Consider the following 14,485-nt stretch of genomic DNA (forward strand, 5'->3'; position numbering starts at 1 on the left):
GTAGGATTAATCAGATTTGGGGATGTGAGTTACCTCAGTCCTTCCATACCCGTCTTTCACAGCACTAGTCCGGGAAGCGTAGCCGCTACCATCCTTTCAGTAAAATTCTGACATTATTCTTCTCTACTCTTTCTTTGATCAAGAAGGTAAGGAGAAAAGTAAGGATTGCAGCTTTAAAAAGTAAATACGTGGGACATCTGGGTGGCTCAGTGCGTTAAAGCCTCTGCCTTCAGCTCAGGTCATGATCCCAGGGTCCCGGGATTGAGCCCCGCATCCGGCTCTCTGCTCCAGCGGGAAGCCTGCTTCCTCCTCTCTCTCTGCCTGCCTCTCTGCCTGCTTGTGATCTTTGTCAAATAAATAAATAAAATCTTAAAAAAAAAAAAGAGCAAATATGCATGCAGGTGAGCTTTGATCCAAGACTTAACAAATAGTTTTAGTCACATTGATAGATGAGTTTATATTTTGTTGCACCTCCCCACACATAAAGCACTTTGTCAGCCTTAAAAATTAGAAATTACTAGTCTCCCTAACACTTTACCAAGGCTGTTTATGACACTGCCCCTGGGACTTGTAGCAAGAATCTGCCCCTAAAAAGTACAGACATTAATTCTTAGCATACCTATCTACCTTTTGTTTTGTTTTGTTTTATAGTTTTTTAAAGTTTTTATTTGAATTTGAGTTAGTCAACATTCAGTGTAACGTTAGTTTCAGGAGTATAATATAGTGACTCAGTAACATCGCAGGATACAAAATCGAGGTAGAGAAATCGAATACATTTACATACAACAATAAGGAAGCAGCAGAAAGAAAAATCAAGGAATTTATACATTTACAGTTGCACCAGTAACATAAGATATCCAAGAATATTATTTTTGTACGTCTCTTTATAAGGAACATAAGATTTTTGTTTTCAGTAAATCCACTCTATTTTTTTTTCTTTTTTCTTTTTTCTTTTTTAGAGAGAGAGCACACAATCACAGGGCAGAGGCAGAAGGAGAGGGAGGGTCTCAAGCCGACGTAACGCTGAGCTTAGAACCTCACCACCATGAGCTCAGAACCTGAACCCTAGCTACCTTAAAGGTCATAGTTTATACTCATACCCTTGTATGCTACTCAATCATTAGTAAAACCAAAGAAAGAGGAAGGGAAACATTCATTTTGTTCACGTAGGGAATTTATATTAAGGGATGAATTTGACATTTTCAGTCCATACTTTGATCATAATCCATTTAATATTTAAATGAGTGTTGAACACAAAGTGTTTGCTGTTGTCCATTCTAAGAAAAGGCCGTGGTTAGACGGGCTTTATGTCAGGAGGAGTCACTTCTTTCAATGAAAGCTGTGATTTACTGAGATGTGGAGTCTGTGGTTTTCATTGTGTCTCCTTGCTGTTAGTTGGGAGCAGAGCACACTCACGTCGCCGGGGACAAACTCAGAGGAGAAGAGGATCAGAGAAAAAGATGGGATAAGAGTAGGAGAAATGAAAAGGCTTCCGTGGAACCCAAAGGGCAAGCAGTGTGAAAATGGCGATCTTAATGAAAAGGGAGAGCGATAGACTTTGAATACAAAAGAGGCTGGTGACCCTGAAACAGTGAAAGCAGAAATGAGACAGAAAATTCAGGGAAAAGAATTTACTAAAGAACCACAGAAAATTCAGGGAAAAGAATTTACTAAAGAACCACAGAATGAGCCATTGTATCGTGTTTTATGTAAAAATATTGGAAGTGCATTTTCAACAGATACTCTTCATTCTCCTCATTTTTTCCCCTCCACAGTTTTTCTCCTTACTTAAACAGGAGGGACTCAGCTTTATTATACTTTATTTTTTAAATTTATGATTAGATTTTAGTTGTGGGACTGTCATTAAAGGGATCCAGGAAATAAGGTATACAGCATAGCCACTTCCATCACCTTGCTTTGACTGTCAGATTGAGTGGACACAGAGCGCTGTATCCCTTGAGGCTTACAATCCCCACAAATGGCTATGCAGTTAATAATAACTAAATAAACCTCAAAAGTATAAAAAATAAAAGAGATCCATGTATATATTTCCGAGTTACTGAGATGGACTTTACACATGTTCTTAGAATATTTAAGATTCCATGAGCATCATATGAGTTGTAATTTTTTCATGAAAATCCAGGTTGAAAAGATGTTAAGCAACTTTGGGGACTGTGTCCAGTACAAAGAAATAGTGCAGAGTTCCCTTGAAGACTTAATTTCTGGCTCTAAAGAAGTCCAGGAGCAGGCGGAGAAGATCCTGGACACGGAAAACCTGTTTGAAGCACAGCAGTTACTTCTCCATCACCAGGTAGGAGGCCCGTTCCCCGGGGCACTCGTGCAAAGCTCGTTAGCCACTGGCAGAGCCAGAGCGGTGACGAGAACTGTATGTCCAAGAGTAAGGACAGAGGGAAGGGGGGAACAGGGGGAAGTCCATGTGAATGGTTAAAAAAAATCTTGGCACCTTTGTTCTCTGTTAAATATTAGGTATTTCAGAAGAGCCTGCCAGGTAAAATCCCAGCCTGAGTGATTTGATGACATCAAAAAGTTCAAGGAATAATTTAGCTACGAAAACCTTCATAAAACTTGCTCAGTTGTCCTTTTCATAACAGAGAAGGAAAGCGTAGAGATAAAATGATCTATATTTGAGATCACTCTTCTTTGCCGTTATGTTAACAGCCTGCCCTTCAGTTTACAACTTTGAATACGTCTCAGTTGGGAGAAGGATAACTTATATGAAGTATGAAACCTTTCAGGATAATACGCTTTTATGAAGGATTAGAACTGAGAGTAAAGAAATTCTGGTACATGTATTGATAATAAACAATTTTAACAAACTTACTTGCCAAACTCAATGTAAGTAGAAGTATGACTCAAGTATTTTAATGGCAAAACCTTAGCTAACGTAATATATAGCAAAATGCTAGCTAATTTTGTATATAATAATATATTAAATGGAAGTGGCATTAAAAGCGTGTATAGGGGCGCCTGGGTGGCTCAGTGGGTTGGGCCGCTGCCTTCAGCTCAGGTCATAATCTCGGTATCCTGGGATCGAGTTCCGCATCGGGCTCTCTGCTCAGCGGGGAGCCTGCTTCCTCCTCTCTCTCTCTCTGCCTGCCTCTCTGCCTACTTGTGATCTCTCTCTGTCAAATGGATGAATAAAAAATCTTTAAAAAAAAAAAAAAGCGTGTATAAAACAGCAGCCTCTGGGCATTACAGATTTATTTAATGATTATAAAAAGGCTGAGTACAAAAAAATTAATGCTTGGCATTACATTGTTCTCAGTCATTTTAAAAGTTGTGTTAGGGTTCAATTTAAGTCAAAGAAATATGTAATTACAGATATTTACATGAATGTTTTAAAACTCTTACATTTCTTGGAACAGTGCTTGGTTTTATGTATGCTTACTTCATGTAAATTCATATGTATACACCTGAGATCTGTCTACCATTGTTTGTACATTATACCTCAATAAAAAGTTTATTTTAAAAGATAACTTTCCCCATGTGTCTCAGCAGGTTTATCAGTCTGACTATACCCAGGAATTAAATTCTCTTAGTATCAGCATTTTTACAGCACAAACGATTTAAAAAAAAATTAGAGTTAGGAATTCACGTTTTTAGGCAGAAGTAGTTCTTTAAGGAGAATCATGTCAAATGAACGCTTTTGTCAGATTCCTTCTGGAATATTCCATAAAATGCTAAGTGCCTAAATTTGCACACAGTTAAAACACCAATATCAAATTATGTTGTTTACCATTAAAAACACAAAATATTCTTAAATAATGCCCATTTTGACTAACAGAGTCCCCATTGCCATTTTAACTGTTCACATTTAACTTTTTTTTTTTTAAGATTTTATTTATTTTCTTGAGAGAGAGAGACAGAGAGAGAGAGAGATAGCATAAGCAGAGGTGGGGGGAAAGGGAGAGTAAGAGGGACAAGCAGACTCCACTGAGCCTGAAGCCTGAAGGGTGGCTTGATCCCAAGACCCTGAGATCATGACCTGAGCTGAAGGTGGACATTTAACTGACTGAGCCACCCAGGCGCCCCTGTTCACATTAACTGTTAAAAGACAGTTGCGGGGGTCGGAGGGCACCTGGGTGGCTCAGTGGGTTGAACCTCTGCCTTCGGGTCAGGTCATGATCCCAGGGTCCTGGGATCGAGCCCCACATCGGGCTCTCTGCTCAGCAGGGAGCCTGCTTCCTCCTCTCTCTCTGCCTGCCTCTCTGCCTACTTGTGATCTCTGTCCATCAAATAAATAAATAAAATCTTAAAAAAAAAAAAAAAGACAGTTGGGGCCCACGCTGCCGCGAGGTTGTACCTCTCTGTACCCCTATTAGACTGTAGGTGTTTCTATCCTTAGTCGCTCACAGAGGAACTTTCATCCACCTGTTCTCCAGCAAAAGACAAAGAAGATTTCTGCCAAGAAGAGAGACGTGCAGCAGCAGGTAGCGCAGGCTCAGCGGGGAGAAGGCGGGCTGCCCGGCCAGGCCCGGGAGGAGCTTCGGAAGCTGGAGAGCACCCTGGACCACATGGAGCACAGCAGGGAGAAGCAGGAGCGCCGCATCCAGGTGGGAGACCGGACGTCCAGGGCCCTGTTCACCCCCAGGTCACAGCTGGCGTCTCCTCATGGGAGCGGGCGTTGGTTCCCGCCTCTGACGCTCCAGCACTGTGCTAAGTATTGACACGAATTCTCTCTTTTAATCATCTCGTCAAGCTTAGCAGAGAGGCGCTATAATTAGCGCATTTTGCCAGAGTGGAAGCTTAAACAGAAACAGTTTGAGGACTTTACCCTAAGTCACAGAGCAGCGATCAGTGATAAAGCCAGAATGTTAATGCTCACTTGTCGGAGTCCGGGAATTAACACTGGACCGTTTCACTCTTCTGGGCGGTCCAAACAGTCACATGTTTATTTATTTATTTATTTTAAGATTTTATTTATTTATTTGACAGACAGAGATCACAAGTAGGCAGAGAGAGGAGGAAGCAGGCTCCCTGCTGAGCAGAGAGCCCGATGCAGGGCTCCATCCCAGGACCCTGGGATCATGACCCGAACTGAAGACAGGGGCTTTAACCCACCGAGCCACCCAGGCCCCCCCACATGTTTACGTTGTATTGTGATCTTGACACTCTTAAAAAGTGTTGAGGTCTTGCCACCTACCCACTCCCCACTCCCTCCTTTCTCTTTCTCCCTTTTCTGTTTTCTTTTTTTTGAAAGAGACTGGGAGGCTCTATTTTCCTTTATCCCTTATCCACATTTTAAGTAATATCCTTAGACTCATAGGACTTTATAGTGGATAGAAAACCCTGAGAATGCTGGTCTACACATCCTCTCTTTTGTAGGTGAGTGAAATTCTTGCAGGAGACATTAGCACCGTCTTTGTTCAGCAGAACTCCGTGAAATTGGGACAGAGTTAACTGGAGGCCGACAGCCCAACAAACGAATGGAAACGTGAACAACATTTGGTGATGCGTGTTGATGATTCCTAACATGATATGTGCATTTTTTTTTTTCAAATTTAGGTCACATTAAGAAAATGGGAGCGATTTGAAACAAACAAAGAGACAGTGGTCAGATACCTTTTTCAAACAGGTTCCAGCCATGAGCGCTTTTTGAGTTTTAGCAGTCTGGAAAGTTTATCTTCAGAACTGGAACAGACCAAGGTATATCAGTCTGAGCGTACAGTCCCTTGGTGCTCATTATTCCGAAGCAAAACTGTTTTCTTTCTTCTTTTTTTTTTTTTCATTTTGAACCTGTTTTCATCCCTTATTACAATCAATTATTATAATTATTCATTTAATCAGTACTCTTGCTTATTGATCATCTACTCTTCAACACAGTGGTCAAGTTGCTCTGAGGAATGAAATAAATAAGATTTAAATATGAAGAACTAAGAAAATTTTTTATTAAAGTGGGAGATGGTTAGTTCGCTCATAGATGAATACTTAAAAAAAAATCTTTCTGAAGGCAGTAATATTTTTAACTGAACCTTGAAGGGCAGGTAAGACATAGAAAAGCAGAATGTGGAACAAAACATGAGCATTTCTATAATGGGAAATGGCATGAAGTATGAGACTGTATGGAGATTCTGTTTTAAAGCAGAAAAATGGAAGTAGAGCTGTAAAGGAAAGTTGGGCCATATTACACAGATACTGGAAGGTCTAGGCCACATGGAACCCTTAAAGGTTTTTAAGAAAAAGAGTCACATGATCAGAGCTATACTTTACAGAGATGCATTTTTTTTTAAAAGATTGATTGATTTAAGAGAGAGAGAGCACGCGTGCATGTATGTGCAAGAGGGGGGAGGGGCAGAGGAAGAGGAAGAGAGAGAATCCGCTAGCTGACTCCGCCCTGAGCATGGAGCCTGATGCAGGGCTTCATTCCAGGACCCTGAGTTCATGACCTGAGTCAAAATCAAGAAACACCCCTCAACCGACAGACCCACCCACGTGCTCCCAGGGAGAGAGATTTTTAAGCAGTGTAGAAAATTGAAAGGGTGCAGGGCTTGCGTCACGGGATCCGATTAGAAATTTATTGCATGTCGGTATTAATGTGGACATGAATCAGGGCAATAGGGATGGCCGTGGGGACAGACGCAAGAGAGAGAGAGGAAAGGAAGGGAAGCTATCCCGGGTTCTGAGCCCGACAGACACCCTGGGAGTGAGACAGGAACTTGGAGGAATGGCTGTTAGTTGAGGAAGATGATGGACTCAGTTTGGGACAAATCGAGGTTGAGGCTCCGGTGGGACATCCAACAGCTAATACTTAGTAGGCGTGTTTCACGAGCCCAAGCCTATAAGCCCAAACACCTTAGAGAGTCAGAGCAGACCAATACATTGTCTGACGCATTTAGAGAGTTGTACAGGTTGTTTTGGTTCCCTTTGTACATATTTTGGGTTTACAGAATGACTTGAGTTATTATAGAAATGTGTTAGCCAATGAATAAGAAAGAAGACTCCTATCCATGAGGTAGTAACCTTCAGCAAGTATACCCGTGTGCTGCTTTTTTCTTACCAGTAAAAGGCTTAAAAGGTTTCTGTCTCTCATCCTGCCAATTTTGTATTCTCTCTCCTATTATTAACTCACTGGGGAGTTTGAAGTCTTATAAAGCCATAGAATTTTTCAATTCTGTATGATTTTCATCATCCATTTAAATAAACATCATTTTTAATTTTAATTTTAATTACTTTATGTATTAAAACTATATCAGGTGTCTTTTATAAATACAAACAAATCTATTGGGTTAATTACTATGTGGGTGTTCCACCAGGTTACATCCAGAGTTTCTGATACCTTGTGGTTCTGATCCCTCTGAATAGGTTTAACAGCTGTAGATGAAGCAAATGTAATGTTTTTAGTCTTACTATTAAATTTTTCTTTAGCTAACCATCTTGCATACTTTGCGATTGGTTTAATAATGAGAGCTAACATTTACTGAACATATATATATATATATATATATATACACACACACACACACACACACACACACACACACATATAGGTATAGACATATGCTGGTCTATTCATATGGTATTTATCATCTTTAAACTCTAAAACAATCCTAAGAAATAGGTGTCACGATGAATCCGGTTGTGTAAGGAGGAAATATAAGGTACAAAGGTTTTTTAAATGATTTTATCCGAGATCTCAGGATGACTCACTGGTGAGGTTGGGATTCAAACCTACGAGAGCTGAGCCCAGAGCACACACCTTCAGCCACTAGGTTTTTCATTGAAAAACTGAGCTACTTTACTGTTTCTGTATACTGTCGCACAAGCACATGCCGTCTAGAATAATCGTTCTCTACTTTTTTGCTCCCTCCACATTGTTAACACCACGTTCATTCCATTTGTAGCCCTCGTGTGGTTGTGCTCAAGAACTTGAGTGCATTCTGTCACTGTGGGGTAAGACGTCCATAGCAATATCATGTTTATTCTTTACAGCAAGCCTTGACTGATGAGGAAATGAAAATGCAGAGGTCACACTCAAGGTCACACAGCTAGTGCAGGACAGAGCCTGGTTCAACTCTAGACCTACCTGAAGCCAGAGTCCGTCCTTTCCTGCCGCATTGTACTGCCACTCATGGGTCTTCTTATTGGGACTTAGAGATAAAGCCTTATAATATTATTCTGTTTCGGTTCAATTTGGTTTTTATCAATATCACTCTGTCCTTTAAATTCCTCTGCCTTGTGCTTTCCCCATACCTAGCTCTGACAGAAAGCTCTTAGAGTGAAGGTATATAAGCATTTTTAGATTTAACACCACTTTCTTCATGATTTTCTTGAGCTCTGGGAAACACTGGGGAAAAAATACTATTTTATGCTTCTGATTCTGTTCATAGGGTTTGGAGAGATTATGCTGTGAATCAGGCTTCACAAATGAGTTCACCATGATTCTAAGCCCATCACACCAACAGTGGACATTTATAACCACAGTATTTAATGTGACATTGGCAAATACCAATTTTTGGAATATTATAAATCTATCATGAAAAGGAAGCTGCACTTACCCATTTTTATTCTATCAAATTGCTGGGTCCTTCTCTGAAGTAATGTTGATATTTCTATGTGGACTTTAAGTCTTTCAAACATGAAGATACAATAGTATTATGTAGTAACTATCTTACATTGGAATTATGTAATAATTCTGGGAGATACTCTGTGGGAAGAGGTGGCTGTCAGAAGTCTCACCTTTGAAAATACTTCCTTTGGATTTCTTCATTACCTATTTTGGAAAGAGGAGTTTCTGATCAAAATTTAAACCTCCCATGAATGTCTCTTACGTGAGAAGAAATGAGACACTAAGATACTTTTTTCACAAAAGATTATCTCTGCAATTAGCTTTTTAAATTCAGTTTTCAATACATTTACCTGACAAAATTCAGGTAACAGCTAAAATTTACCAGTGCCTCACCCATATTAAATTCATTTTTGAATTGAAGTAGTTCACTATTAATGAAAATCAATGGGTAAATTTTATAAATCTTTTTGTCCTCAAATTTATGAGAGACATTTAAAAAATGATAATAGGCACCTGCTAGAGTGCCAGACACTTAAAAATGAAATTACTGATGAGCTGCTAATAGCAACCTTATAAGAAACCATTACTACCTGCATTTTATATGAAAGTCTGAAAAATAATTCACCAAAGTCAAAGAACTAGCAATTAGCAAATCTAGAGCTCTAGTCCAGGTTCAGCTGGTTAAGAACTTATCTTCTTTTCAGCATATAGTATAGGTATACAGTGAATAAGATTTGACAGTAATGAATAAGATTTAGCAATAAATAAGATTAACAATAAATATTTAAGATCAGATGATCTCTCTTTTCAGGGAACTAGTTAACAATATGTTTATTTATAGGTAAATATCAGTGATACACTGTATTGACTAAGATATCCTTCATTAAATAAAATATATTTATATTAATTAGCCTAGAAATCTCTTATCCATATGACTGAAAAAAAATCAATCACCATTAATTATTGCCTGAATGGGGCCTGTAATAAACTAACATGTTTGTAGAGCAGTTAGTTAGTTATAATGCAGCTGAGAATTCAAAGCAGTAAACCCAATCTAGGGAACCATGGAAAAAGATTTTTGTGAGAATTGTTGGATAACTATGAAGGTAGATAGGATAGAAGGATAAAAGGATAACTATGTCTTCCTAACAATGATAATCTCTTTTTCTAGGAGTTTTCTAAACGAACAGAAGGTATTGCAGTCCAGGCTGAAAATCTTGTGAAGGAAGCTTCTGAGATACCCCTTGGGCCCAAGAATAAGCAGCTGCTTCAGCAGCAGGCTAAGTCAATCAAAGAGCAAGTCAAAAAATTAGAAGACACACTTGAAGAAGAGTATGTGCTTGACAAGTCCTAAACTTTCTTCTCTGAGATAAAGTTTCATACAGTCTTTCCTGTATATTGTATTCAAAGCATTCCTTTAAAATCTCAAAGTGTCTGTGTATTTCAGCATGTTTTGAGGAAGCACTTACAGTTCAAAAGAAAGTATCAGCAAGACAGAAACTATCGTCTATATAACAGAGCAGAAAAATATAAAAGATGTGGTTTTTGCATTGTAAACTGACTTGGTTCATGAGAAAGCCATATCTATTCAATTCTGTGGCCTTCATACAATCTGAAAAAGAATCAATATTTAAAATATATATATATTTTTTTTACTGTATTGTTCTGTTGTCACCAGTTACAGGGAAGAAGAGATATTTTGGTTGTGTAGATGCTGGCCTAAATATGTGTGACATAGACGAAGTGTCTCCATCTCCAAGAAGCTCACAGAGCTTGTTTATAGTGCCTCCATATTTGATTTGTCACTGATTGATATGCTGTTTCCAAAAATTAACTTCAAAAATTTATTTTACTTTTTAACATCTAATATTTGTTTATTGAAAATGAAAGAAAAAATAGTTTAGCTTATGGTATCCTATTACATGCAAAATGAACACACAAAAGAATTGCAGGGAATAAATATATGAAGATATGGCCAATGTTCCTCAACATAATATGGCCACACATTTTTATTAAAGTAGATTTACTGGCAAATCACCAATACATATTATTCTTAAGATATAGAACATGATTTCTAAGGTGGATTTTTTAAACTGTAAAATTTGTTTTTAATACTAGTAACACCTTAAAATTAACATTGTACCTTTGCCTAAACCTTAAAATTTGTTAAATAATTTAAAGGAAATTATGACTCAAAACTTTGTGAACTTTATATTAAATATTATCCATCAAGTTCTGGAAATAATGAAACTCAAGAGTTTGTTAGAAAAGAAGCTGCTTTTATTAGAAATATCCATTTGAATCTATTTCATTTGAAAGCTTGCAATGTATTTTAGCTTGTGTTACCTGTACTGATAGGAGCATTAGGCACATCCAGGGTATACATTTGAGACTGCAATATTATTTAATTTAATATTCAGTGATGCCATTGCATTCTTTTTGCTGTCTTCAAGTGCCTTTTGGTAAACAGGGAAATTGTTTCATTTTTTCTTTTACCCCAAGGATGTATCAGTTCAATGATATACTATTAGTTTCTTAGTCTTTTTCTAACTGAAAGCCATAATCATCTGGTTATATACACATAGCTAAAACAAACTGGACATCTCTAGTTGAAATTTTGTTCACTAGATTTATAACAAATAAAGCCCAGATTTTCTAAAAGCAGTTAGGGTGCTCATGTACAAGACTGTCTATAGAGTCTTTTGGAATCAAGACTTGACCAACACGGGAGAACAGCTGAAATCGTTAGAGATCATAAATTGTAGGCTTAGCTCTAATGATAGAAACAGTTCCTGTAAGGCAGTGTGGGATTCAGAGTATAAGCTCTGTCTTGACTCGTAAAGGTACATTTTATAAAGATCTTTGAGTCTAGAGCATCCCTGCAGTATCTCTGCTCTGAGAGCAAAAGGACCTTGTCCATGAAAGCCAGACTGCTAAAAGTCTCCGTGCATTGGAATCTGTGTAGGCAGCCTTATTAAAAGTCCTGGCAACTACTGGCCACATGCAGAGTTTACCTAGATTATACCTGGATTCAAACCCTTTTGGACCCAGCTATATTTTTTCAAAGCACAGTTCCATTCATAACATAGTGTAGATACTACCTCGTTAAATGCTCATTCTCAGAGGAGACAGAGAGGAAGACTTGAGGACTAAATACTCAGATCGAATGTGCATTTTTTCCTGTTCCAGTAGTTTCAACTTTGACATCATCACAAATGCCTTTGCTGTCTTTTCATCTGGTGATTTAAAGGAAAATGTGTTGTTGTTTTCTATTAAAGTGCTGCATTTTATTTACTTAATTTGGTTAATTTTAGTATTAAAACCATGGAAATGGTGAAAAACAAGTGGGATCATTTTGGCAATAATTTTGAGACCCTGTCCGACTGGATAACTGAGAAAGAAAAAGAACTCAATGCCTTGGAAACTTCGTCATCTGCCATGGACATGCAAATCCACCAGATCAAGGTGACCGGCTCACACGTTACATTTATAATCCATGTCTAGCTTTTAAGAACTCCTTTCTTACATTTCATGAAGTGCTAGTTGGCCCCACGATTAATCTTTCACTGCTATGTGACTCTATTAAAATTCAATTCACACAAAATGTTGAGCTGAGAGGTCTTGATTGATACTGGGCAACACTTTATAGCTGGAATTGTGTATTAATATTTTCTGACTTATGCATTCAAAGTCAGTATTGTGTGCAATATCATTAAAATGTTTCTATGGTTATATCATTCTTTTCTTTGATTCTGAATTAACCCCATTGGAGTGTTCTGTTGATTCATCTATACCACCTGAAATGGATTCATCACCTACAGCTTTACTTTGTAAGTGTCATGCAAATGTCTGGCTCCAGTATTAGTGGCATTTACCCCCACAAACCACGGGGGGGAGCAATTCCTTTCTTTAGGGGAAGACCTCGGACTCCACTGCTCAAATGCACAGGCTGCATTTGGGCACAAACTGAGACACTGAGACTTATTGCTATCCCAGCTCCAACATGACCACATGCGTAGACTGTCATTGTTCACTTCATTCATATAGTTTAAGAAAAAGTGGACTGAAAGAAATGTATTCTTTCTTTTATAGTTTTTGCACAACACACTTTCAAAATGCAGCCACTTTCCTATCTAATTTTTTTTTTTTTTTTTTTTTTTGGAATGGGAAAACCCTCTTCCATTTCATGCAGTTAAAAATAGTAAAATAAATACCAAGTAGTTCACATTATTGCTCAGAACAAGTCATTCTGGAAGGGTGGAAGGGTGCTATGTCACTTAGCTACGATTACATTGCTGGGCAGATTATCCTGGTTTATCGTGCATCTTTTGCAATCAAGGTTACATGGAATCTGGTATATATGGAGTCTGCTTATGTCTTGTGTGGTGTACTAGGGAAAATAGATGTCAACCCACTAAGGCATATTCATGAAATATGTTTAATCTCTAAAACTGTTTTTAAAAGTTGTCATTTGATCATTTCACTACATCCTAAGTAAACAAAAAATAGCGCCTTTAAATGACTTTATCAAAAATTTTCTTCCAAAAAATTTTGGCGTACACTTTTTAATGTGTTTATTCTTGCTACAATTCATCTTATTATTTAAACCTTAATTCAATTCCAGGACTTCTGAAATATATCAGTGATCAACTGTCACCGCCTCTTTACTCTTTAGGAAACAAAATGATTACACGTTTTATTTTTAAATATATAAACATTCAGTCATAGATTTCCATGCCAGTAGACTAGAAATACATTTTAATATTCCAATATAGTATTTTGGAAACATCTAAAATGTATTAAATGAATATGAGTAATAGGAAAAAAAGTATTTGCTAGAAATAAGCAAAGATGGTGTGGAATACACTGGTGCTGTGAAATTTAGGCAAATAATTCATATTCTGTTTCCATTCAGAAGACCACACTATAGGAAACATTAGAAATAAGGTAACAATTGTCATGGTGTTTCACTTTAAAACAACCTTTGATTTAAAATGAATGAAGCATTTGCTTGTCATGAAGACATTTTTCTAGAAGCCCACTTTTAATTCTTCATTGCATGCTATTCCAAATTGACCGGTTTTCTTATTCTTAATTGATAATTTACAAATGATAAGAACATACACTGGGTACCTCTTCCATCTTCCCTTTTTGGATTAGAATCCAACAATATGATTACATAGTTTACATCTATGAATTTATTGGTAACATGTATTAATTACTCTAAAAACTAAGAAATTTTGTCTTATTTTAGATTGCTTCACTGAGCTAGTGCAAACACCTAGAACAATTTTGGCACATAGGAGACACCAAATATATATTTGTTGAATTTATGAGTGATTTTTCTAAAAAAAAAAATCATCTTGAAAAACAAAAAAGAAAGGTTGTATTCATGTTCAAATAACAAATATCTATTAGCTATACCATGGTAGTCCTGGACCGAATTTATTTTTGACTATGTTGTCTCATGTAGACATAAGTCACTTTTTTTTTTTTTTTTTCCGTAAGGTAACTGAGACTTGTCTGAAATTTTGGCTTTACTGGATTGGAAGATTTGGCTCTTTTTCTCAGAGAAATCATTTTTATTCCCTTATGCATAAATAAGCCTCTGTGTTTATGACAGACATGCCTCCTTGCGCCCACACACATCCTTGGTGTCTTTCAGTACTTCTCATGTGTTGGCCAATACAGTGTCTCCTGCTCCAAATGGAAATGATACTATGTAGCTTCTTCACTGTGCGCCCACAGCTAATGAGGAAGCAGTGGTTCAGAGCAGCATCGGCAGGATTAGCATCGCCTGGGTATTTTTTAGAAATGCAAAATCCTGGCCTCACTTTAGACCTACTGAGCCAGACTCCCTGAGGGTGGCGGCCAGGTGATCCTAACGTATTCCAAATTTGGAAACGACTGGCATAAAAACAATACATTTGAAAAGACTGGTTTTGCAAGAGTGGAATC

General features: G+C 37.7%; 1 protein-coding gene across 16 annotated transcripts in view; it reads left to right on the forward strand.

The window, feature by feature from the left end:
* SYNE1 (spectrin repeat containing nuclear envelope protein 1) overlaps positions 1-14,485 on the forward strand; it is a 462,745-nt gene that overhangs the window by 174,395 nt on the left and 273,865 nt on the right. For all 16 annotated transcript variants that reach the window (XM_032338689.1, XM_032338697.1, XM_032338702.1 and 13 more), the window contains 5 exons: positions 2,144-2,311; positions 4,404-4,574; positions 5,527-5,667; positions 9,699-9,859; positions 11,842-11,992. In XM_032338689.1, coding sequence (XP_032194580.1) covers positions 2,144-2,311; positions 4,404-4,574; positions 5,527-5,667; positions 9,699-9,859; positions 11,842-11,992 — 792 coding nt within the window. The remainder of the gene's footprint in view (positions 1-2,143; positions 2,312-4,403; positions 4,575-5,526; positions 5,668-9,698; positions 9,860-11,841; positions 11,993-14,485) is intronic.

Source organism: Mustela erminea, chromosome 4 (assembly GCF_009829155.1).
Source record: "Mustela erminea isolate mMusErm1 chromosome 4, mMusErm1.Pri, whole genome shotgun sequence".
In the NCBI taxonomy this organism is placed as follows: Eukaryota; Metazoa; Chordata; class Mammalia; order Carnivora; family Mustelidae; genus Mustela; species Mustela erminea.